Below are 22,849 nucleotides of genomic sequence, written 5' to 3' on the forward strand. Positions count from 1 at the left end.
GAATTTCATGGTGTTTCCATGGTGACTACTCATTAGCGTAGCCGTCTCTTACCATTTTTCAGCTAGGATTGTAAAAGAGTTGAAACATCTCTATGACATGGTGAAAGTTTGTGTCTGAAGGGTAGTGCTTGATCATTAAATGCTGGCCATCATAATTCATGTACCACGAGATCCTTAGGATGAAGGACTTTTTCAAAGTTAACACTTGCATTGAGCATAAACATTAAACCAGTAAGTGTTTCGTTGGACTCACTGGAAGTAAACTAAAGTGACTCTGGTGGGACTCGAACCCACAACCTTTGAATGTCTTTGACTGTCTAGAAGTCCAATGCGCTATCCATTGCGCCACAGAGCCTAGGTGGACTGGTGAGACGTATTCAACCTTTCTGTACAATTGAAAGAGAGACAATGGTCGTATGTTTTTTAAACAATGCGACCATGAAATGCAGTGTTGCAGATATGTGTGAGTCAGACTAAAGGTCAGTCTGATTAGTAGCAGCTGGAGATATAGCTAGGTGGTAGAGCATGTGCTTCTCATCCATAAGGTCCCTGGCATATCTAGGGTCCCTGTTGTTTACTTGGAGTTGTTGAATAAGCGCTTTTCTTTGCGGATCTCGTGGCGCAACGGTAGCGCGTCTGACTCCAGATCAGAAGGTTGCGTGTTCAAATCACGTCGGGATCATGTGATCTTTTTGCCTTTTTAAAGAAAATCTTTGATTAGGTTCAGCAAACCACAGAAAAGGCCTTTTCATCCTCAACACTTGTTTTGAATGTCAAAATAAAACACAAAATATTTTGTAGGAGCCACTGGAATAGACATATCAGCACTGTAATGTGTAAAAACTGTAACTCATTTGCACACCTTCACCCTACCAGTTACACATATTTTATGTTAAAGACGTAAAGTGTAATACTTGGTTATGTTTGCAATATTTGCATATTGGTTCAATATTGGTTCACTGTTTACTTGCAACATTTGCAATACTGGGGTCTGTAGCAGTTGCAGAAAGCATTTCACTGCACATCATACCATGTATGACTGTGTATGTGACAAATAAAATTTGAATTTGAATTTTGATTTAAAGAAGCAATGTAGCTGAGGACTCACAGAGAAAAATAAATGTGACTCTGATGGGACTTACAACACTCTCGAAGTCCAATGCATTTTCCATTGTGTCAAGGGGGCCAAGCTTGGCCCAAGTGTCTTCTTTTGTATCTTGGTTCATTTGAACTGAATGTAGCATTTAAATATATTGTTTATATAATCCTCACACTACAAATCCTTGGTGGCGGATGTGTGAGTCAGACACAACATCTCACCAATGCTTTATAAGTGGGGATGTAGCTCAGTGGTAGAGCGCATGCTTCGCATGTATGAGGTCCTGGGTTCAATCCCCAACATCTGCATGGTGACTTCCCTTTAGTGCAGTAGTCTCTTACTAATTTTGTTTAGAAATTTAGAAGTAGTTGAAACCTCTCTCTGACATAGTGAAAGGCTATCAAGTTGTGGTCCTTAATATGTAATTGTTGGCCCTCATAATTCATGTTTTGCAAGCTAGGATCATGATCCATTTCAAACTTAACACTTTGAACTTTTTTAAAGAGTAGTTGGAGGGCAAAAAGGTAAAATGAATAATCTAAAAAACAATGCATTGTCCAATGCGTCACAGAGCCAAACTTGGCCTATGTACCTTCTTTTGTACCTTGGTTCATTTAAAGTAAACATAGTAGTTAACAGTATTGTTTATATTATCCTCTCACTAGAAAATTCATGGTGGCAGAAGTGTGAGTCAGAAACAACTTCTCACAGCCATCTTATGTGTGGGGATGTAGCTCAGTGGTAGAGTGCATGCTTTGCATGTATGAGGTCCTGGGTTCAATCCCCGGCATCTTCATGGTAGTTTCTCTTTAGTGTAGTAGTCTTTTACTGATTTTGTTTAGAAATTTAGAAGTAGTTAAAACATCCCTTCGACATAGTGAAAGTCTATCAGGTTGTAGTCCTTAACCTGTCAATGGTGGCCATCATAATTCATGTACCGCTTTACAGGATCATGAACCGTTTCAAACTTAACACTTTGAATATGGTTCTAAAGTAGTTGGAGAGTCTTCAGAGGATAGAGTTGGGCTAAGAAAAAGAGTCTAGAAGTCCAATGCATTGTCCAGTGTGTCACGGAGCCGAGATTGGCCTATGTACCTTCTTTTACTTTACTTTACTTACTTTACTTTATTTAGCAGACGCTTTTATCCAAAGCGACTTACAATAGGAAGACACCAGCAATTCTCGTTCGATTTCTATAGAATATCGAGTTTACAAACTAAGAGCCCTGATAAGGCATAGACTTGTCAGTGAAGAGCATGCTCGGAGATTGTTGGGTGCTAGACTAAGAAAAATTATAATGTATTTATACATTTTTATTTGTTTGTTCAATGTGTACACATGTGCGTGTGTAAGTGTTAGATTTGTCTGTAATATTTTTGGAATAAGAGGGTTTTCACCTTCTTCTTAAAAGTGGTGATAGTCTCGGCTAGTCGTGTGGAGGAGGGCAGGTTGTTCCACCAGCCAGGGACAACAACGGAGAACAGACATGATTGGAATCGGAGACCCCGATTGGTTCATTGGTTCATTTGAACTGAATTTTAATAATTCTGTTTGTATAATTCTCTGACTACAAACTCCATAGTGGCGGACTTGTGAGTCAGAAACAACTTCTCACAACAGACATACGTGTGGGGATGGAGCTCAGGGGTAGAGCGCATGCTTTGCTTTATGAGGTCCCAGGTTGAATTCATGGTGTTTCCATGGTGACTACTCATTAGCGTAGCCGTCTCTTACCATTTTCAGCTAGGATTGTAAAAAGTTGAAACATCTCTATGACATGGTGAAAGTTTGTGTATGAAGGGTAGTGCTTGATCATTAAATGCTGGCCATCATAATTCATGTACCACGAGATCCTTAGGATGAAGGACTTTTTCAAAGTTAACACTTGCATTGAGCATAAACATTAAACCAGTAAGTTTTTCTTTGGACTCACTGGAAGTAAACTAAAGTGACTCTGGTGGGACTCGAACCCACAACCTTTGAATGTCTTTGACTGTCTAGAAGTCCAATGCGCTATCCATTGCGCCACAGAGCCTAGGTGGACTGGTGAGCCGTATTCAACCTTTCTGTACAATTGAAAGAGAAACAATGGTTGTATGTTTTTTAAACAATGCGACCATGAAATGCAGTGTTGCAGATATGTGTGAGTCAGACTAAAGGTCAGTCTGATTAGTAGCAGCTGGAGATGTAGCTTAGTGGTTGAGCATGTGCTTCTCATCCATAAGGTCCCTGGCATATCTAGGGTCCCTGTTGTTTACTTGGAGTTGTTGAATAAGCGTTTTCTTTGTGGGTCTTGTGGCGCAACGGTAGCGCGTCTGACTCCAGATCAGAAGGTTGCGTGTTCAAATCACGTCGGGATCATGTGATCTTTTTGCCTTTTTAAAGAAAATCTTTGATTAGGTTCAGCAAACCACAGAAAAGGCCTTTTCATCCTCAACACTTGTTTTGAATGTCAAAATAAAACACAAAATTTTGTAGGAGCCACTGGAATAGACATATCAGCACTGTAATGTGTAAAGAAGCAAAGTAGCTGAGGACTCACACAGAGAAAAATAAATGTGACTCTGATGGGACTTACAACACTCTCGAAGTCCAATGCATTTTCCATTGTGTCAAGGGGGCCAAGCTTGGCCCAAGTGTCTTCTTTTGTATCTTGGTTCATTTGAACTGAATGTAGCATTTAAATATATTGTTTATATAATCCTCACACTACAAAATCCTTGGTGGCGGATGTGTGAGTCAGACACAACATCTCACCAATGCTTTATAAGTGGGGATGTAGCTCAGTGGTAGAGCGCATGCTTCGCATGTATGAGGTCCTGGGTTCAATCCCCAACATCTGCATGGTGACTTCCCTTTAGTGCAGTAGTCTCTTACTAATTTTGTTTAGAAATTTAGAAGTAGTTGAAACCTCTCTTTGACATAGTGACAGGCTATCAAGTTGTGGTCCTTAATATGTAATTGTTGGCCACCATAATTCAGAACAGGACTCGAACCGGCAACCGGCAAATTACATTGCCAGTTCCTTAACCGCTAGGCCACCACTGGTCCAAGAGACTGCTGCGTTAATGAGTAGTCACCATGAAGATACTTGGGATTGATACCTGGGTCCTCAAACATGCAAAGCATGCACGCCACCACTTAGCTACATCCCCACATAAGGAGCCCCGAGCATACAAACAATGATACTTAGACTGCTGTTAGAGAAAGTTGCCAAGATAATTGTGTGTTTAGCGTAAACAGTTTACTGAAAACATCTGTTCTGAACAAGTAGTCTCTGTTGTATTTTTTTTACCACAGGATGACATACTCTCAAATTATAGTCATGTCAAATAGGCTAAATAATTTTATTGAAATGTATGTGCCATCTATCAAATCTTTCATGTGTCCAAGTAGTTAATAACTCTAATAAAAAGATTAATGTGCTGGCCCTGTTCAATAGACCTATGTAGTAGTTAGAAGTTTATTAGAGAGACTGCTTGTTTAGACAAAGTTAGAGAGGCAAGATTGAGATGGTTAGATTGTGTGCAAAATGTTGGGAGAATTATTCTGAGAATGGAGCAGCCAGACAGGAGGTAGGCAGAGTAGAAGGTTTATGCATGTGGTGAGAGAAGACATGCAGGTGGTTGGTGTGATTGAGAAGGATGCAGAAGAAATGGGAAATGGTTGGTCCACTGTGGCAAAGCCTAATGGGAACAGCTGAAGTTAAGACTTAAGGGACGACAGTCAGTTTTCTGACACAGGAAAGGACAACAGGGATTCAGCACACAAAGATGAAGAGTCACATATTTCATCAGAGTCTGATGAAAATATGGGATTGGAAAGTAGGCAGGCAGAGAGATTCAGTTGTAGAAATGAGTCATAAGAAATCAAGTGAGCGATAGTAAGAAAAGAGAGAGTGTTAGAGGAGAGGATGAGTCATGGAGAACAAAGCAGATTCAGGCTACTGCACATCAGTCTGCAGGATAGCAGCAGACTGAGAGAAAGAACTCTGCAACACTTTGAAGTGATTATATGCATTATGTGATGAGTGATCTGTGATTTTATTTTCTACAATAATTTTAGAATCTAATAAAATGGTATAGGAAAACTATATGTTCTAAATGGACAATCTCAATCGTGTCAGGTAAGGCTTTTTGCTTCATTTGAAATGTGTCATTATTCTTGTGTTTACATCACACTAAATATTCATTGAAATACATGAAAAAATGATAAAAAAAACTTTCATATAAGATGGGAGTTATGATTTTTAGATCAGCCTTTCTGTTTTTGTCACAACAGTAATTTATTTATTTAGTATAATTCTGCAAATATATATATATTTGCATAACAGCATGTTTAATAACCGCTAAAATCTAACTTTAACAGTAGGAAGCAAAACAGTCTACTCTGTTTCTGATCGATCAGATTTGAAGTGTGTGCAGTACAGAGCAGGAAGGCTTATGCGCAGACAAGAAAAATATAGAGAAACAAATTGTGTTGGTCTAAACTTAGTGGGCAATAAAGTTAGACTAATGGCAATATTTAAATGAGAAAGCAAATGTGCTAATGGTGCATTGGTGGCTGAGAAGTTATGGAAACACTTCACTTTCTTTTAATGCTTCACTCCATGGATGTGTTTAATGTATGACAAAGATACTCAAGCTAGACTAGCACCCAAATCAAGGGTTTGTCCGCCCTATAGGTTAGAACAGCCACTGCTTGTATAAGGTGAAAGTATACATTTATTATATGTATTCTCCAGTAATAGACATACTTGAAAAAAGTTTAAAATCTGTATGCAGTTGAGACAAGTCTTTCTTCTGAATTGATAAAAACAATATTTATGCATAGAGGTATACAGATGCAATATAGAAATAATCTTAAACTTGTAGCTAAATTACAAATACATGTTAAGCAAAAACTTTGTGTTCTCTTGTTTTAAGATTCGTTTATGAATTCATATCAATTGCATTGTTATTCCACCATTGTTTTGGACAGTAGACTAAGTGGTCTAACGTACTTCTTTTTAAATGATTGATGGTTTTCTCAATATATGGCCTAAAAAATTTTCAATCTATGCTTTGCTTTTTTTTTTACGAACGGTAAATACATACAAGGACACTTTCTAGAAAATGTTGTTGCAACATTGTATTGATAATTGATTGTTATCTACAAAGCAACACATTTCAAATCCCTGTTTTTTCTGTATCACCAGAGGCAATATGTCAGCGATATGTAACCACACTGCTCTCAAGACCATGGGAGTCTGGTGTGGTCTGCTGGGCTGTTTGCAAGAGGCTCAATGTAATGGCACCCAGCTTGGCATCACCTTGGAGTCGGACAACTCATGTTTGACATTAAACGAGTACCTGGAAAAGTACCTAGGCCCTAGACGGTCTTCTGACTTCCTGCCTATGTGTTTACCTACCTGCTCATCTTCCTAGTTGGTGCTTTGGGCAATGTGCTGACCTGCATCATTATTGCCTGCAACACAGTCATGTGGACACCAACCAACTTCTACCTGTTCAGTTTGGCCGTTTCAGACCTGCTGCTGCTGCTCCTGGGGATGCCACTAGAGTTGTATGAGATGTGGAGCAACTACCCTTCATTCTAGGTGCTGTGGGATGCTACTTCAAGACCTTTCTGTTTGAGACAGTGTGCTTTGCCTCCATCCTCAATGTGACAGCTTTGAGTGTTGAGCGCTACATTGCCGTGGTGCACCCACTTAAGGCCAAGTATGTGGTTACTCGCACACATGCCAAACGCGTCATCTTTAGTATCTGGGCAGCATCAGTACTTTGTGCAATGCCCAACACAAGCCTCCATGGAATTCTTACACTGCCTCCTGGCTCAGGTGCCTCTGGCATCCCAGACTCAGCTATTTGCACACTTGTGAGACCCCGCTGGATGTACAACTTGATTGTTCAGCTGACTACGCTGCTCTTCTTTCTACTGCCAGTGCTGACAGTCAGTGTCCTATACCTCCTCATTGGACTGCAGTTGCACAGGGAGAGGATGTGTCACAATGGGCAGCTGAAGACCCGCCGCCGTCAGGTCACTAAAATGCTGTGTAAGTCCCTTACACTGCTTCCGCAATGCTGTCTTTTTCATAAAGATCTACAATGAGTGGTTTACATCTAGAAGTGTATTCATGAATGTGGGTGGTAGTAGACTAGGGGTAACACACTTGCGTATGAACCAGAAGACCCGGGTTCAAGTCCCGCTTACTACCATTGTGTCCATGAGCAAGACACTTAACCCTAAGAATATGTTCTGAATAAGGGTGTCTGCAAAATATTTTAAAAATAAATGATGAGCTCCTCTTTTTATAAAAACATCAGTTTGTCTTTTAGTTGTCAAAATGGAAAAAAAAAAAAAAAAAAAAAAAAAAAACAATAAACAAATGACTGTTACATTCTCCTCGTGTCTAGGGGTGGAAGAGAAGTAACAAAATGAATTAAGATAGCAGCTTTTTATCTACAAACCTGAATACAATGTCTAATTTGCTTTTCCCCTGTCCCAACACTCCGAAAAGATCACACTAATCTCAAATGGCCAACAAAAAAATGTATTTACAAACTCAAGTATCCAAAACAGGGAGCAAAACAAGGCCAAAATAACAAACATAACAGTTCTAACTTAGTTTTAAAGAAACTTAGGTAACCTCACAAAAAAATATCAAATAAACAGAAGTCTTACCTGGCTCCCTTACTAACTTAACACAGGAGAAAAGATGATACCAAAAGTAAATGGCGTCCTCCTCCCTACTGCTCCTTATAAAATAACTAAGTAAATAAAACAAAGAACTCAAGTTTCAGAAAAGAGTAGGAAAAGGGCTGTAGCAATGACTAAAAAGATGACAACTGGTGAAGTTGAAGTTAAGACTTAGCACAGGCTAGCACCTTAGCACAAATAACAAGCTAACAAATGCATGAGCAATAGCACACAAGCTAATGTCTAAGGCAGGAGAAAACACAATACTCTCTGGTGAGCTGGCCCTGCCCTGCCCTGCCCTGCCCTGCCCCCCTGCCCTGCCCTGCCCTTGCCCTGCCTGCCCTGCCCTGCCCTGCCCTGCCCTGCCCCTGCCCTGCCTGCCTGGCCCTGCCCTGCCCTGCCCACAAAACAACCCTCCCGGGGCAGCCTTTAACTCCACAGAGCTCCCCTCATTAGCCAATGTGGATCCAGCGGTGATTGGTGCAATTAGGCACAGCTGAGCTACACCAAGCTGGCAGTGTGGTAGACGAAGGAAGAAGAAGAAAAAAAGAGAGAAAAACACAACATACTGTAGCATGACAATTCATGTTTACAATATAATAAAAATAAATACGTCAGAGGACGTAACACTGGGAGAGATGTTACTTTCTCCAATATACTGATAGGTAGCAAGCAGACCTTACTTGTTTCTGTAAATCCCAAGTACATTTATGATATAACATTAGCAAACCCTCCCAACGTGCAATGTCTATTCCATTGACATGAAACTCATGCCCTGTAGCTGATCAATATGAAATGATTTCTGCTGTGTGTAACAAGGCGGTTTTTGTTTGCATTTTATTGCAGTTGTTCTGGTTGTGGTGTTTGGGATCTGCTGGGCTCCTTTCCACACTGATCGACTAATGTGGAGCTTCATTGACCAGTGGACCACTGATCAGCTGGAAATCTTCCAGTATGTACATGTCATCTCCGGGGTGTTCTTTTACCTCAGCTCAGCAATTAACCCCATCCTGTATAACCTCATGTCTACACGCTTTAGAAAGATGTTTAAGGAAGTAATCTGTCAGCGGCCACTCAAGTGCCAGAAAGCACTCATTGAGCATGACTGTGCACATGATGTGCCACAGAACTCTTAGTGACACCCCTGCAAGCAAGGGCAATCAGCTGTATAGAGGCAGAGGACCATGCACTGTACCAATGTCATAGGCATGAGTCTACAGTTTCATGACCCTGAATGTTAAACTTGTGTGGTTTGTGTAGTTTAGCTCAAAGGGTGTGTAACTGAAAATTTGTGTAACTTCACTGAAAAAAATGCCCTGACTTACAAATTTCTGTCAGCAAATGAAAGCAATGAGTGACACGTTAACTTAAGATTTGAAAGGAAATAGTATACAGTAATAATAACCAATAACTAAGAATCTCTAATCAAATGTATATGCCTAGTTCATATGATTATAAATATTGTTTATAACATGATTATAAATAGTTAAACTAACTATATATATATATAAAAGCTAAAATGTAATACATTAAACATAAAAAATAATAATTTCCACAAAATGCCTGTAAAAGCCTGTGAAGGCTGTCACAAATTCCACCGGACTCTCTTTTGGGGAACCAAGCTTGCATTGTCTTGCACTCCCTCACTGTGATCCTATGTGCATAATTACCTCTCTCTTACATAATTGATCAATGTGTGTTTTGTTGTTGTTGTTTGTTTTGTTTTGTTCTAAACTTTGACTGAAAAGCAGATTTTCTGGTGGGAGGTTTGTTGTATATTTGGAAACCTTCACTGATTTATTCGACAACCCCCCCAAATATGTACAGAACAGTATATGAAAGCTATTTCATTTGATATAGTAATGTGTTTTTGTCAAACTGCTGTCAAGAAAAGATTTGCAACTGTAAAATGTACATGGACTGCACTTTAACTGTGATTACTGCATTACGTTGTATAAGGTTGGGCCAGTGGTGGCCTAGGGGGTAGAGAAGTGGGTTCAAATCCCGAATTGCCAAGGTGCCACTGAGGTCCCCTTAATCAAGGCATCGTCCCCACACACTGCTCCCCGGACAACTGTCATGGCTGTCCACTGCTCACTAAGGGTGATGGGTTAAAATAAGAGGACATTTTGTTGTTGTGTCACTGTGAGCTTTGATGAGCTGAAATTAATAATGCAAGCCAAATATCCTCTCACAAAATACTCTCATAGTTTTGTCCTGCCATCTGAAACACATTCTGTTTTTTAATTAAACCAACTAATTCTGACAGATTTATTCCTTGACATGGGGCCTATTTTACATATAGATGGCAAAATGGTCCATTACAGCAGCACTATTCACTCAAGTTGATCCAAAAAACTTTTTGAGATATACTTAGATTTTCAACGCAAGCATTTATTTTGTTGCTTGCTTTTCTTAATTTATGGTTTTCAGTAATTTAGCAAAACACGAATATGACTGGTACGTGATTTAAACACGCAACATTATCTGGAGTCATAGTCTGCAATGTAAGGCTCTTTCTGTTTTTGAGAGAGCTATTTGCTGTAAGGATATTTCCTAAACAAGAGTGAATATTATACATGCGAAGAACGCACTCTATCACTGAGCTACATTCCAAGTCAGTCTGAAGTTTGGTCTGTCTCACATCTTCAACACGCATTTCATGGTAAAAGGTAAAAGGATGTTACTGTTACTCCTACCGTAGTTTTAACTTGAACTTATTTATTAATTTATTATTATTTATTCTTTTATGTGTGCTTCAGTACACATGTTCAGTGTGTGACAAGTCATTGCCTGAGTTTTTTATGCAAGTTGACTGAACTGCAAGAAAGTATATCTTTTTCCTTTCCTGCCATCCAGAGGTCAAGTATAAATGAGAGAAATTGCTTTTCTGCTATTTATTGCCATGTGTTTGATGGAGAGACCTGAACAACAAAGTTCAGGTCCCTGAAATTCAGACAACAAAGAATAAACAGCACTGGAACTCATGGCACCAGTAGAATGAAAATAAATAAATAGTGCCACTATGAAAAGGTTCCTAATGATAAAATATTTTGTTTTGGTATGTTTAGTGGGCATTGTTATATACAGAATTTAAAATTTTCTGCATACAACTGACCAAAAGGTCACAAGGCCCAAACATGCAGCAAAAACAGATCTTTTTTTTTTTTGTTCTGGTTCTGAATAAAATCTCCTTGGGCCTCTAATCCAGCACATTGCTTGATTAATCAAATGACATTTTATCCCCACAAATGTGCATGCCTTGAGGAAATAGAACTACACTTTCCTGGTATCTAAAAGACATTTTTTTCAGCTAGTGGGTTTGTTAAATTATGGCCTTGGTTTCTTGTGTATTTATATTGTTACTCTACATTTAATTATGTATCATGAAATATAAAATGAGTGGATTCCTGATATCATGCAGATTTGAAAAACACAAAACAAATTGAACAAATAATATACATTAAAGTGAAGTGACAGCACACAGTGCAATTTGTCCTCTGCATTTAACCCATCACCCTGAGTGAGCATGGGCAGCCATGACAGGCGCCCAGGGAGCAGTGTGTGGGGACAGTGCTTTGCTCAGTGGCACCTCAGCGGATGGGAATTCAAACCGGCAACCTTGTGATTATGGGGCTGCTACCTTTACCGCTAGGCCACCACTGCCCCCAAAGGGAAGTCACCATGAAGATGCTGGGGATTGAACCCAGGACCTCATACATGCGAAGCTCTACCACTGAGCTACATTCCCACAATTGCATTGAAGCTAAACATTTAACCATGGTTCCCTTGCAAAAGGAGTTAGAGGGGTGGCTGACAGGAATCAGAAGTGATGTTAATGTCTTTGGTCATGGCAGTGGTTATGATTCTTTTAGTATAGAGGTGCTTCAGCACTTTAATAATGTGATTATAATGGAATAATGGAAATTAGTGCTGCACGATTAATCTAATCGCAATCGTAATCGCGATGTCAGTCTGTGCGATTACATGAACGCAAAAAGCTGCGATTTAAATGATTAGTACATGGATTGGATCGCCAACATATCCGATCCATTCTCTCATTCTCTCAAAGTTTGCGAGCTGACTGAAGTCTCACTTCAGTTGGATGTGACGTGTTTGGTCACATGACTTTCGATTCGGAGACATATGGTTAGACACCGCATGACGCGCTGCATCGTATGTCAATGTCGCCGCCATATTGCGAGAGGCTCTGCTGTGGAGTGAAGCATATACATGTCTATGGAAAGAAGTGCATAAAAATGTCTCACTCTTGTGCTGCTTGGGGCTGTACAAACCACTGTACGCTCCAAACCAGATCCCGGGGGATTACATTTCATAGGAAAGGCTGGACAATTGTTTTGAATATATTTGGCCATTATAAAATCCCCGTTTTATAAGTCTTAACCTTAGCTAAGCTAGGCTAAGCTAGCGAAGCTATGCATTCCTGTGTTCAAGTCAGCCTCCAAACAACGTTTTGGCTAAACGTAAGAACTATAATACGGGATTTTATAATGGCCAAATATAATCAAAACAGTTGTTTAGCCTTACCAGGGTTTGTCATTCGACAGTAATGTAAAAGAGTTTTTTGTGATTTATTTAATTTTGTAGAATATTGTATTTTGAAAGCACTGGGCTTTTCAGATTATAAGTAGTTTGTATGTTTCACTTTGAAATTAAACATTTCACTATTAGTATGCGACTTTTCATTGATATACAAGCAAGTGTCCTTTATCATATCGCATATCGCAATATTGATCTCAATAATCGCAATATGTCTTTTTCCCCAAATCGTGCAGCCCTAATGGAAATGCACATAGTAATGTGCATAAGAAAACATTTTTTATCCCTTGCCAGGAAGGTTTGCTTGTGAATGAAAGCAGAATGTGTCTCTAGGTGCCCGTGGTGTACAGACTGAAGGACACAGGTGCAATATGGCAGATTCACTGACAGCCAAAAACAGAAGACAAGGACATTTTCACACCTGAGCCCAGCTAAACAGATGTACTGCTGTACCGTGATGTATCCCTATAGAACTCACTTTCGTGATAATTTGAAAAGGTTTCATGCTCTATGATGACAAAACATTTAGTAAAATCCTTGCATGTTAATAATCACCCAGATATAACTTTGTCAAACACAATGTATGCAGCAACTACATATTATTCTTTTGATAAGATTTAACTAGGCTGATACCAGTACTGCTAAAAAGCAGTAACATAGTTGTCCAATGGAGTGTTATTAAATTATCAGACCTAGTGATGAAAAAAATGGTAAGACCAAGACTAGTTAAACTTTATGCTCAGTTTAATGTGTATTTCTTGTTTCATGTGCCTTTGCTTCAGTGGCAGGAGATGGGGCAACAGTCACACGAATATATTATATCCGTTGTATGCTTCAATTTAGTAACAATTGGCCAGACATATTGATTATAAAAAATGCAGTCTTGTTGACTCCTTGAGGTACTAAAGTCTAGGGCAAAGGACTGTGGGCTCCGAGTGCTTTCAGTAATCACACAACCTTGTTCAGTTGGGATGCAGGTTGTTGGTACATGTGACCCTCTCAAATCCTTAATCCCTAAAGCACAACTTCAGCGAGAGGGGTGTTTTGTTTGAAGCCTAGCGGTTAAGGAAGCGGCCCCGTAATCAGAAGGTTGCCGGTTCGAATCCCGATCCGCCAAGGTACCACTGAGGTGCCACTGAGCAAAGCACCGTCCCCACACACTGCTCCCCGCGGCCCTGTCATGGCCATGCCCACTGCTCACTCAGGGTGATGGGTTAAATGCAGAGGACAAATTTCACTGTGTGCACCGTGTGCTGTGCTGCTGTGTATCACATGTGACAATCACTTCACTTTCACTTTATTTGACAATGCATATTTTTCTCATGCCAGGGCCTTTGGTTTAGCCAGACGCTTTTCAGACTCCAAAACTTTGTCACTTAGTCTATTCGTAACATTAAAGTAAAGTGAAGTGATTGTCACATGTGATACACATCACCTAAAACACAACTATTGGGTTTATAGACATGAATGTTCTTTCAAAGTTGGTTCAGTCCCAGAAATAATGTAACAGTATTTTAACATACAATAATGCCGTCAACGTTAACATGTTAAAGCTACACCTGACAACCAAAATGCATTTTGATTCCGTTAAGCACAAAATGGGACAATATTTCATTAGCTTAATTTTTCTATAAAATTTATGGTTGCATGGTTAATAATGCTTCAGGTTTGCCTGTGCTAATGATTCCTAATTTATATAGTGTATGGTTATAGTATTGTGAGTTATTGACAAGTCATGACTGAAAGACTTTTTTTTAAAGAAAGTGAAGAAAGAAGAAAGTGAAGTGATTGTCACTTGTGATACACAGCAGCACAGCACACAGTGCACACAGTGAAATTTGTCCTCTGCATTTAACCCATCACCCTGAGTGAGCAGTGGGCAGCCATGACAAGCGCCCGGGGAGCAGTGTGTGGGGACGGTGCTTTGCTCAGTGGCACCTCAGTGGCACCTTGGCGGATCGGGAATTGAACCGGCAACCTTCTGATTACGGGCCACTTCCTTAACCGCTAGGCCACCACTGCCCCCCCTGACTTAGTCAGGGTCAAGGTTAGTTGGTTAGTTCATTTGAAATTAGTTTCAGTTTAAGTTACTTTTGGTTTGAGTTTATTTTGGTGTGTTTGACCTCTTTATTGACCCTGTGTCTTGTTGTCCATTTTGTGAACTATTTACTCAAGAAGAAACCAAATAAAACCTTGACCTTTGTTAAAACCATCTGTTTCCTCTAACATTTTAAAGATCATAAAAAACAATTCTGCTGTGTTCATGTATTGATTGAAAAGATTTGTTTTCCGCTTTCACAAAAAAAGCAATATTCCTTTTCTTAAACTAATTATTCTAGAAATGGTTTGTTAGTAAAGGATTGTGACCATCCCTACAGTGGTCCAAAGCAAACAAGTGAGCTACATCCACATGTAGGGAAGATCTGTGTGACCGTGTGTCTGACTCACAGATTTGCCACAGTGCATTTCATAGTGAAATGATTAAATGGTAAAGTTATAGCAATTAGATTTATTTCAAATGAACAGACATGTGAAACGAGGTAAATTAAACAAACTTGGCTCTGTGGTGAAATGGGCAAGGCACTGGACTTCTAAACATTCAAAGATATTCAAAGCCACCAGATGTGACTCCAACAAAGCATTTAAAGGCTTATTTTTAATATCAAGTGTTAAGGTTGAAAAGGTCATGACTTGATTTTTTTTTTTAATTTAGCAACACTTTTATATGGTGTGATTAGAACCTTAGAACTGAATGGTGTAATAGAGACATTTTCACTGCCTCTAAATGTAGAACCCTAAATAATAATGTTAGCAGACCTTTTTACTAAAAAGGGACTGACTATGGAGATACCAATTAATTTAACCCAGGACCTCTTACATGCAAAGCAGATTGGAGCAGGTAAGAAAGAGATATCTGAAGTCAGGTCTGACTCATAGATCCATGCATGTCATAGTACAATTATTAGGGTAAAGGGCTATTATTTTTACTTTCATTTCAAATGATCAAAGTGGTGAACTGATTGGTCAACAGGCTAGGCTCTGTGGTTTAATGAATTGCACAATGGACTTCTAGATTTTCAAAGATTGTGGGTTTGAGTAACACCAGAGTCTTCTTATGTTTTCTTCTGTGTTATTCATGAGATGCTCCAGTGAAACCAACAAAACATTTTTTGTCAAGTGCTAAGGTTGAAAGGGCCCACAAACCTAGCCTGCTGTACATGATCTATGTGACCCTGACTTCTTTTGATCACTCATGCAAAGAATGTTGGTTTTGTTCTAGTAGTGCAACCTATTGGTCATACAAAGAATTACATATAACAAGATACACAACAATTACATTTACTACAAACAAGCACTTAAAGGTTTAAATATTTTTTTTATTTAGACTGACCATAGAGAGATAATCTTGGTTTAAATAATTCTGTAAAGAATCTGTTGAGAAATAAAGTGTGCAGACTTTGTTTGGTATTAGGAGTAAACTAAAAAGCTCAGCTGGCTTCAGAAACCTCACCAGGAAAGACAAATGTCCATGTGACACACCTTCAGTAGTAATAACAACCAAACACTGCCGCCACACAAACTAGACTGGTCCTGAGAAGAATAAGAAAAAAAAAGTTTTAGCCTAAATATTGAACATGAGGTAAATAGCTAAAATGAAATAAAGTCATACACACATTCATGAAATGTCCTGGCATAGCTGTCTGTATCTGAATCCCAAAAGCAGCGAGCAGCCATCCTAAATGGATAAAAAAATAAACAATATAATCTGTAGAAGCAGCAGAACTGAATAAAATCACATTGATTAGAACTGATTGATCTTATGGACAAGCAACTGGGATCTAAAAAAATCTGATCATGCATGGTAACAGAATCACCACTAAAAACTAACTACATTTACAACTACACATTAATAATTTTACTAATAGCATTAATGTTTTTTTTCTCAAATCTGATCTTCCTATCAGTATGACAGGCGTGATGTGTAGGTTCCATCGTAATATTAATAAGACTTACTTCAGCCCCTCTCCCCGCTGTTCCCCAATCACCACCTGCACAACCAGCTTATAACGCTCAAGTTCCACACCTACCAGACAGACAGTTAAAAAAAAAACATAAACAGCATTGAGATGTGTTAGAGGGTTCTTCTGATTGTGTATGTGTATACATATATTTACGTTTATTTGAAAGAAGTGTAGCAGAAAATCAACACTAAGAATATGAAGCATCACCCTTTAGTCGGTCCTTAATGCAGTCAGCCAAAGTCCGCGACAGAGCTGGAATTTGTTCAGGTTCGTACTGTAACCCAGTAAGATGCTCTCTCAGGATTTCTCGAATGCACTCTTTGACAAGACTTGACTTGAACCTAAACGTTCAAATGCGCACAACAAGCACACGTGGCGTTGGAAATGACAGCATTATATTAAACACCAGTCTTAGCTAACCTAGACTTGAGACAACATTATATAATTCACAAAATATAATATTGGCTGTGTAAATAAAGTTATGTACAGACGTAAAGCACACAAAACAGGACCCACAATCATTTCTCGAACGGAAGGAACTTTTGGTTTCTTACTTGTGTTGATAGTTTGGCCTAATAAGATAACAACTCGCGTTTGTTTCCGTGCTCGCCATTGTGAAGGAGCCAGAAAAGACAGCATTTGAGGTAGAAACGCTGAGCAGTCAGGCACCGCAGTTAAACAACCGAGTCCTGCCTCGTAAACCTAGACGCAGTTTCTATGACAACATGGTTGAGCTCATTTCTTCTGGGTTTTTCTGTCTTCCACGCGGTTCAGAGCTCGTTGCTGCCACGCCGAGGAGTGGTGGAAAAACTGCGCCGCACCTAAAATATGACGAGCCAACAGAAAAATGCGTGCAGCGTGGTTTAAATTAGAATCAATTTTATAATGGCGAGATTGAACTAATGGATTTATTGCAACCCATATCTTACAAATATGTCTCAGGTATATTCACTCGTGATAATAATATTAAGAGTAAGGGAATATATAAAATGCATAAAACATTTCAGCATTTTTTCTTAATTCTTCTAATAAAATACATTTTTATGTTACATACAGACAATGTAATGTGGGGACAATATAATATAATTGCCATCAGCTTGGAGTGATCAGGACTCATTAATCAGGTGCATCAGCACCCGCTATGTGAGCCCAGTTCCCCCTGAGAGTAACAGGTCATGCATCAGGACACTTCATATTTTAAGATCGTTACTTATTAAAATGTTCAGGAAGAGTATATGAACAATATTCTCATTTTACACTGTAAATCCATGGTGGTTTAAAACAGAAGAATGCAGTGTGATCAGTGTTTTTGTGGTTGTGCAATGTATGTAAAGAAGAAAAGCCCACCAGGTTCACCACAAACCACAGGAAAGACCCTCAATATTGTTCATTTTGACCTAATTTAGACACACGGTTTTAAAATATATTTTGGTGAAGAGTCGCAAGTGGCACATGTCTGAAGTAGAGATCATTTTTACCCAGTTACATGAAAATTCCATTGTCTTGAGACATCAAACGTTTTTGAAAACTCGAATGATGTGCATCTTATGACACTTCACAGACAGTTTGCTCCAGTCTAGTTCCTGTCTGCACCCCCACCCTCCAAACTCACACCTTCAGCTCAGTGTAAATCAGTTCAACCACGCATAAAAGCGACACGTACAGAGTTTGGAGCTTCTATTCCTTAATCATAACCGGGCTAATCTTTGAATATGTTGTGTGACCTGAACAGATCACTACCACTGGCTCTGCTCGGCTTACTTTTAATTCACAGAGGTGAGATCAAGTTATTCTGTTTACATTTTACAATTTTAATTCAAACAAATGCCAGTATAAATTCATGCTTACAAACTGAATCAGTGTAGAAAATGTTGATAAAACAGAATCGTTGGATAAATTCTTTTCATCCTGCTGTTCAGCCTGCAGCTAGAACTTAGAGATATGTGGCAGAAGAGTCTGTAAAGCTTTTTATGATCCCATAAAATGACAAAAATGCAGAAATTAGTTCCTTGAGTGATGAAAAGCTCTTGCCATTGAAGATGCAAATCTGAGAAATTCTGTCAGTGTTTACCCATATTTTTGTCTTGTTTATTTATTTCCATGGTTAGTTTGACTTTGACTGAGATTAAGACAACATTTTCATATATTTATGGTATTCGTAATTGCCCATTTCATTAAAATGGACTAAAAAACTAGAGGTTATGACTTCTGTATATGCTTTTATGATGTCACATCTAGAAATATCACATTGAATGTAAAGTTGCTTTAATGTATATTTATTCTATTGATTGTTCTGCTTGTTTATTAAAAATACAATTTAATTGCTACATATTTCATAAATATTTTTGCCATGTTATTTTTCACTTGTGCTTCAGAAGACAGCTAGATTTGATGTTTGTGATTAGCATTTCTGCGAGTCACCAGATTGCTTCCTTTATAAGAAATGCCTCATGTTTTTCGCTTTTCAGGTAACCTGGAGCCCACAACACTGATCGGCACTGTACATAAAAATGTAACATATTCTTTCACATACCATAACCTGTCTAAACTTGACAGGGCTACAGTCAATCTGTATAGAAACCCACACTAAAATAGTAGGTTGTGATCCTACAAAAACGCTTTGTGTTGAAAAAAATGTCATCATAAACATCTCATTTCCAAACATCACTTTCCACTTGATGAACCTGTCATTATCAGATACTAGCATATACCAAGCCAAACTTATTGAAACATCTGATAGAGAGCCTATTAAAACATCATAGAATTTTTTCTCAGAGTCCAGGAAGATAACACCACAGGTATGTACATTTTGTGTGTGCATTTTTAAAATCAAATCACCAATTTTGTGCATTAAAAATAAATAAATTTGACTTTTTTCTCTGAAGTTTTCCCAAGCGCTTCAAGCATTACAACAGCCACGCCAACGGTGGAGCCCAAAACGACTGACCGGTACATCTTCACAGCTCTGAGCATGTTATCCATAATGCTGCTTGCAGGCCTCACTGTTTTTATCATCTTCTTATTAAAAGGGTCTTCAGGTAAAACCCATAAAAATCTTTCTTCTGAAATTACCATCTGAACTATTTTATACTGTTTGGAGACACAATAACCAAATAATTTATTTTGTGCTTGATGTGACTGCAATTGTTACCACTCTGATGTGCTTGAAACAAATACATGTATGGTCTCACATACAGTAGAACATATCATGTAACAAGTATTGTAGAAAACCTGCAGTTTGAGAAAATGCATGACTCTAATTGTGACAATTTGCAAGGGAACAGTGCATGTTCAGTGTGAATCCATCACTGAATGTAAAAGGGGGGGAAAAAAGCTATGAAACGTTGAGCCTTGTCAGTTAAGGAATTCAGAGTCACAGGCTCCTCCTGCCAAGCATTCAATGATTCAATGGATGAATATTTTTCGTGAACGGATCCTAGTGATGTAAATGTAAATGTAGTGATTCTGTGCAACTAGACAACTGCTGTGCACATCACTGACTACTTCATTTGTAATCATGGCAATAAGATGAACTCTAAATAGTAATGTCATAATGCCTCTACTAAAAGATCAAAATAAAGCTTCCACTTATCCTCCAGAACTGAATACATGGCAACTGCAGTGAAAGTGAAGTGATTGTCACTTGTGATACACAGCAGCACTGAGTGAGCAGTGGGCAGCCATGACAGGCGCCCGGGGAGCAGTGTGTGGGGACTAGGGCTGCATGATATATCGAAAAATTATCGTTATCGCGATATTAGTATACACGATATCTGTATCGCAAAGAGTTGCGATAGATAACATTAAAACCCCATAACACACATCCCGAACCCCGACACATTACCTGTAACATGGTTAACTATTTGCAGTCCCCAGGCATGCCCGTCCCGTCAGCGCGTATCTCACCCACAAGGCATGCTGGTCCCAACTCATTGGCCAGCTCCGCCGCCACACCATATATTGTATGTGAAAAACAGTATGCGAGGCGAGTAGTATTACCGAGTAGTACCGATACCACATTTTCTAAAGTACTCGTACTCGTTAAAAGTTCGCCGATACCGGGGAATTATCGAGTACATTGCATGGAGTGACCAGCCACTCTCTGAGGTAGAAAATGTGGGATTCCTGCGTCTCTCAATGTAGTATGCGATTTCGGACGCAGCATTAATTTATGTGCCAAGTATTTCTGTTTCCAAATCAGATGGGCCCTTAGTATCTTTATACCCCGCCTCCCAAGTAAGTGATATAATGCTATTGGCTAGACTGGGCCATGTAATGTTAATATTAATTTTATTTATGTGGATGTTGGCAATATATCAATTACATATTTAAGGCCTGTACACTTTGTTTAATAGTATTTTCTTATTCCATTTTTGTTTAATAATATGTGTGTGTGTGTGTGTGTGTGTGTGTGTGTGTGTGTGTGTGTATATATATTACCTGTTTATTTTAGTATGATAATTACATATATAAAAGCTTTTTTTAATAGCTAATAATAATAATTTAAAAAGCATTTCTCTCGGGAAATGTTATATCGCAAGAATATCATTATCACAATATTCAACAACAATATTGCATATTTTCCCAATATCGTGCAGCCCTAGTGGGGACGGTGCTTTGCTCAGTGGCACCTCGGCAGATCGGGATTCAAACCAGTAACCTTATGGTGCCACTTTCTTAACTATTAGGCCACCACTGCCCCCGAAGGGAGGTCACCATGGAGATGCTGTGGATTGAACTCAGGACCTCATATGTAAAGCATGCTCTCTAACCACTGAGCTACATCCGCTAGACCACCACTGCCCCAGAAGGACACATCATGTAACAAGTAGTGTAGAAAACCTGCAGTTTGAGAAAATGTGTGACTCTAATTGTGACAATTTGCATTTTCAGTGTGAATCCATCATTGAATATACTGGGGGTTAAATAATAAACATATTCTGTGCAACGCATGGAAAATAGAAGTCAAAACGTCAGCCACACTAGCCAGCCACAAAAGTGGCTTAAAACTGCTCCTTATAACTTTTCACTGAAACATTGAAGTAAAATCAACAAAACAATGCTTGTTTGTTAACTATTTTAACCGGTTTGGTTGAATGTAGAAACAAATCTTCATTTGGTTTCCAAATTTGCATTTCTTAGTTCATTTTACACAATAAAATTAATTTAACTAACTCTTTGCAAATTGGCTTTTTTACAGTGAACCAAATTCGTTTACTTTTTCATAGACTTCATCATTGAATGGACTAATTTATCTAATCTTCACACAACCATGGGAACTTCTCAACAGAGTGATGGACCATTCACATCAGGAACATCATATGGAAATGGAAACATTTTGCATCCGAGCTTCAAAGCTGTTACTGCATTCTGAATGGAAAAAAAATCCTCTGATCTGTGATGATATGTTAATGTTTATTAATAAGGCCCTAGCGTGACACCCACATTCATGGTGGCAAATTGAATGGCAAAAAGAAATCACCATTGTAAACAATGCTTCCATCACACCTACAATGCTTCCATTCCATGAGTTACTTTCCTTTCAAAACCATGTTTACAGATCAGAAGCTTGTTTTAAGTCAGATGTTAGATTTACAGGACTCAGAAACATTTCTTGTCTATGTAGATGTATTGGTACCACTGTTTTAAATTATAAACATAATTTTAATACTTCATGCCCTCTCTGTTCCAGGGAATAAACAGCCTACTTCAGCCCCTTTAGCCCCCAGCATATCTCTGCAGGTTTGTCTCTCTTTACTTTCTTCCACAGCAGTGGTCTTTAATCCCTGCCACAATGGAAGTGCTCATTTATATGTTCTGTGTGTAGGTGGCTAGTAAAGCTGCTGGCTCAGTGCACTCTGTGGAATATGGAGAACTTGACTTCCAGAGCTGGCCAAGGAGCAAAGGTGGAGGGAGGACAGCTGAGATGGTGTTCAGACAGACTGATGCAGTGGAGTATGCCACTATTAGCTATCCCAAGGGCCAAAAGAAGAGGTGAAGTTCCTTTTATTTGATATGGTCATCTACACTATTTGATCAGTATGGATGGACCACAGGTCTGGTGTTTTATTTAAAACTACCTGCACTCAAGGCACAAAGAAATATGTAATCTTTTCTATATGGGATATTTGTTCGGATGTTTGATAAATTGATACATTTGTATAGAGTGAACAAAGTGAATGGAAACACTGCAGTAAACATTAAAAGTAGAGCAACCCAAAGTACTGTATGGAAACAGGACATTTCATATTTCTGAAATGTCAAACACGAAAACGATGAGTCATTAATTTAACAGAGGTTAACAATTTAGAGGTGCTTATTACAAATTACACTTCAACAGATTATTGCAAGTTGACACTACCATAGCTGGGTAAAGGGCCAACAAATCTATTGTTATAAGAAAAAAATAACAAATGGCTCATCATTTGAATGTTTTAATGATCTTTGTGAAGAAATAAAACAAGCAATCATA

The 22,849-nt window shown here is 38.8% G+C and overlaps 1 protein-coding gene, 1 long non-coding RNA gene, 7 other non-coding genes and 1 pseudogene across 10 annotated transcripts; 7 read left to right on the top strand and 3 right to left on the bottom strand.

The window, feature by feature from the left end:
* Nucleotides 1–269: 269 nt before the first annotated feature.
* Nucleotides 270–355, bottom strand: trnar-ucu (transfer RNA arginine (anticodon UCU)). Its single transcript is given in 2 exon segments — nucleotides 270–305; nucleotides 319–355. It is a non-coding gene; the product is annotated as a tRNA-Arg (tRNA).
* Nucleotides 356–610: 255 nt separating this feature from the next.
* On the top strand, nucleotides 611–682 carry trnaw-cca (transfer RNA tryptophan (anticodon CCA)). Its single transcript has one exon. It is a non-coding gene; the product is annotated as a tRNA-Trp (tRNA).
* A 653-nt stretch (nucleotides 683–1,335) lies between these two features.
* On the top strand, nucleotides 1,336–1,407 carry trnaa-cgc (transfer RNA alanine (anticodon CGC)). The gene has a single exon. It is a non-coding gene; the product is annotated as a tRNA-Ala (tRNA).
* A 416-nt stretch (nucleotides 1,408–1,823) lies between these two features.
* Nucleotides 1,824–1,895, top strand: trnaa-ugc (transfer RNA alanine (anticodon UGC)). The gene has a single exon. It is a non-coding gene; the product is annotated as a tRNA-Ala (tRNA).
* Nucleotides 1,896–3,048: 1,153 nt separating this feature from the next.
* Nucleotides 3,049–3,134, bottom strand: trnar-ucu (transfer RNA arginine (anticodon UCU)). The gene is given in 2 exon segments: nucleotides 3,049–3,084; nucleotides 3,098–3,134. It is a non-coding gene; the product is annotated as a tRNA-Arg (tRNA).
* Nucleotides 3,135–3,388: 254 nt separating this feature from the next.
* Nucleotides 3,389–3,460, top strand: trnaw-cca (transfer RNA tryptophan (anticodon CCA)). The gene has a single exon. It is a non-coding gene; the product is annotated as a tRNA-Trp (tRNA).
* Nucleotides 3,461–3,871: 411 nt separating this feature from the next.
* trnaa-cgc (transfer RNA alanine (anticodon CGC)) lies at nucleotides 3,872–3,943 on the top strand. Its single transcript has one exon. It is a non-coding gene; the product is annotated as a tRNA-Ala (tRNA).
* Nucleotides 3,944–5,074: 1,131 nt separating this feature from the next.
* On the top strand, nucleotides 5,075–8,931 carry LOC114802248 (neuromedin-U receptor 1-like; annotated as a pseudogene).
* A 6,780-nt stretch (nucleotides 8,932–15,711) lies between these two features.
* On the bottom strand, nucleotides 15,712–17,137 carry dynlt2b (dynein light chain Tctex-type 2B). Of its 2 annotated transcripts, XM_029001476.1 has the most exons (5): nucleotides 16,932–17,136; nucleotides 16,585–16,718; nucleotides 16,370–16,439; nucleotides 16,030–16,091; nucleotides 15,712–15,946 (listed from the first exon to the last, which is right to left on the bottom strand). In XM_029001476.1, coding segments are annotated over exons 1-5 (327 nt in total). In that variant the 5' UTR covers nucleotides 16,991–17,136; the 3' UTR covers nucleotides 15,712–15,944. The 2 variants fall into 2 exon arrangements, with proteins under 2 accessions (XP_028857309.1, XP_028857308.1); XM_029001475.1 differs by lacking the exon at nucleotides 15,712–15,946 and having other exon boundaries at nucleotides 15,962–16,091; nucleotides 16,932–17,137.
* A 600-nt stretch (nucleotides 17,138–17,737) lies between these two features.
* On the top strand, nucleotides 17,738–22,849 carry LOC114802396 (uncharacterized). Its single transcript, XR_003751720.1, has 5 exons — nucleotides 17,738–18,153; nucleotides 18,846–19,175; nucleotides 19,263–19,415; nucleotides 22,070–22,119; nucleotides 22,205–22,849. It is a non-coding gene; the product is annotated as an uncharacterized LOC114802396 (long non-coding RNA).

The sequence above is a fragment of the Denticeps clupeoides genome, chromosome 13 (assembly GCF_900700375.1).
Source record: "Denticeps clupeoides chromosome 13, fDenClu1.1, whole genome shotgun sequence".
Taxonomy (NCBI): domain Eukaryota; kingdom Metazoa; phylum Chordata; class Actinopteri; order Clupeiformes; family Denticipitidae; genus Denticeps; species Denticeps clupeoides.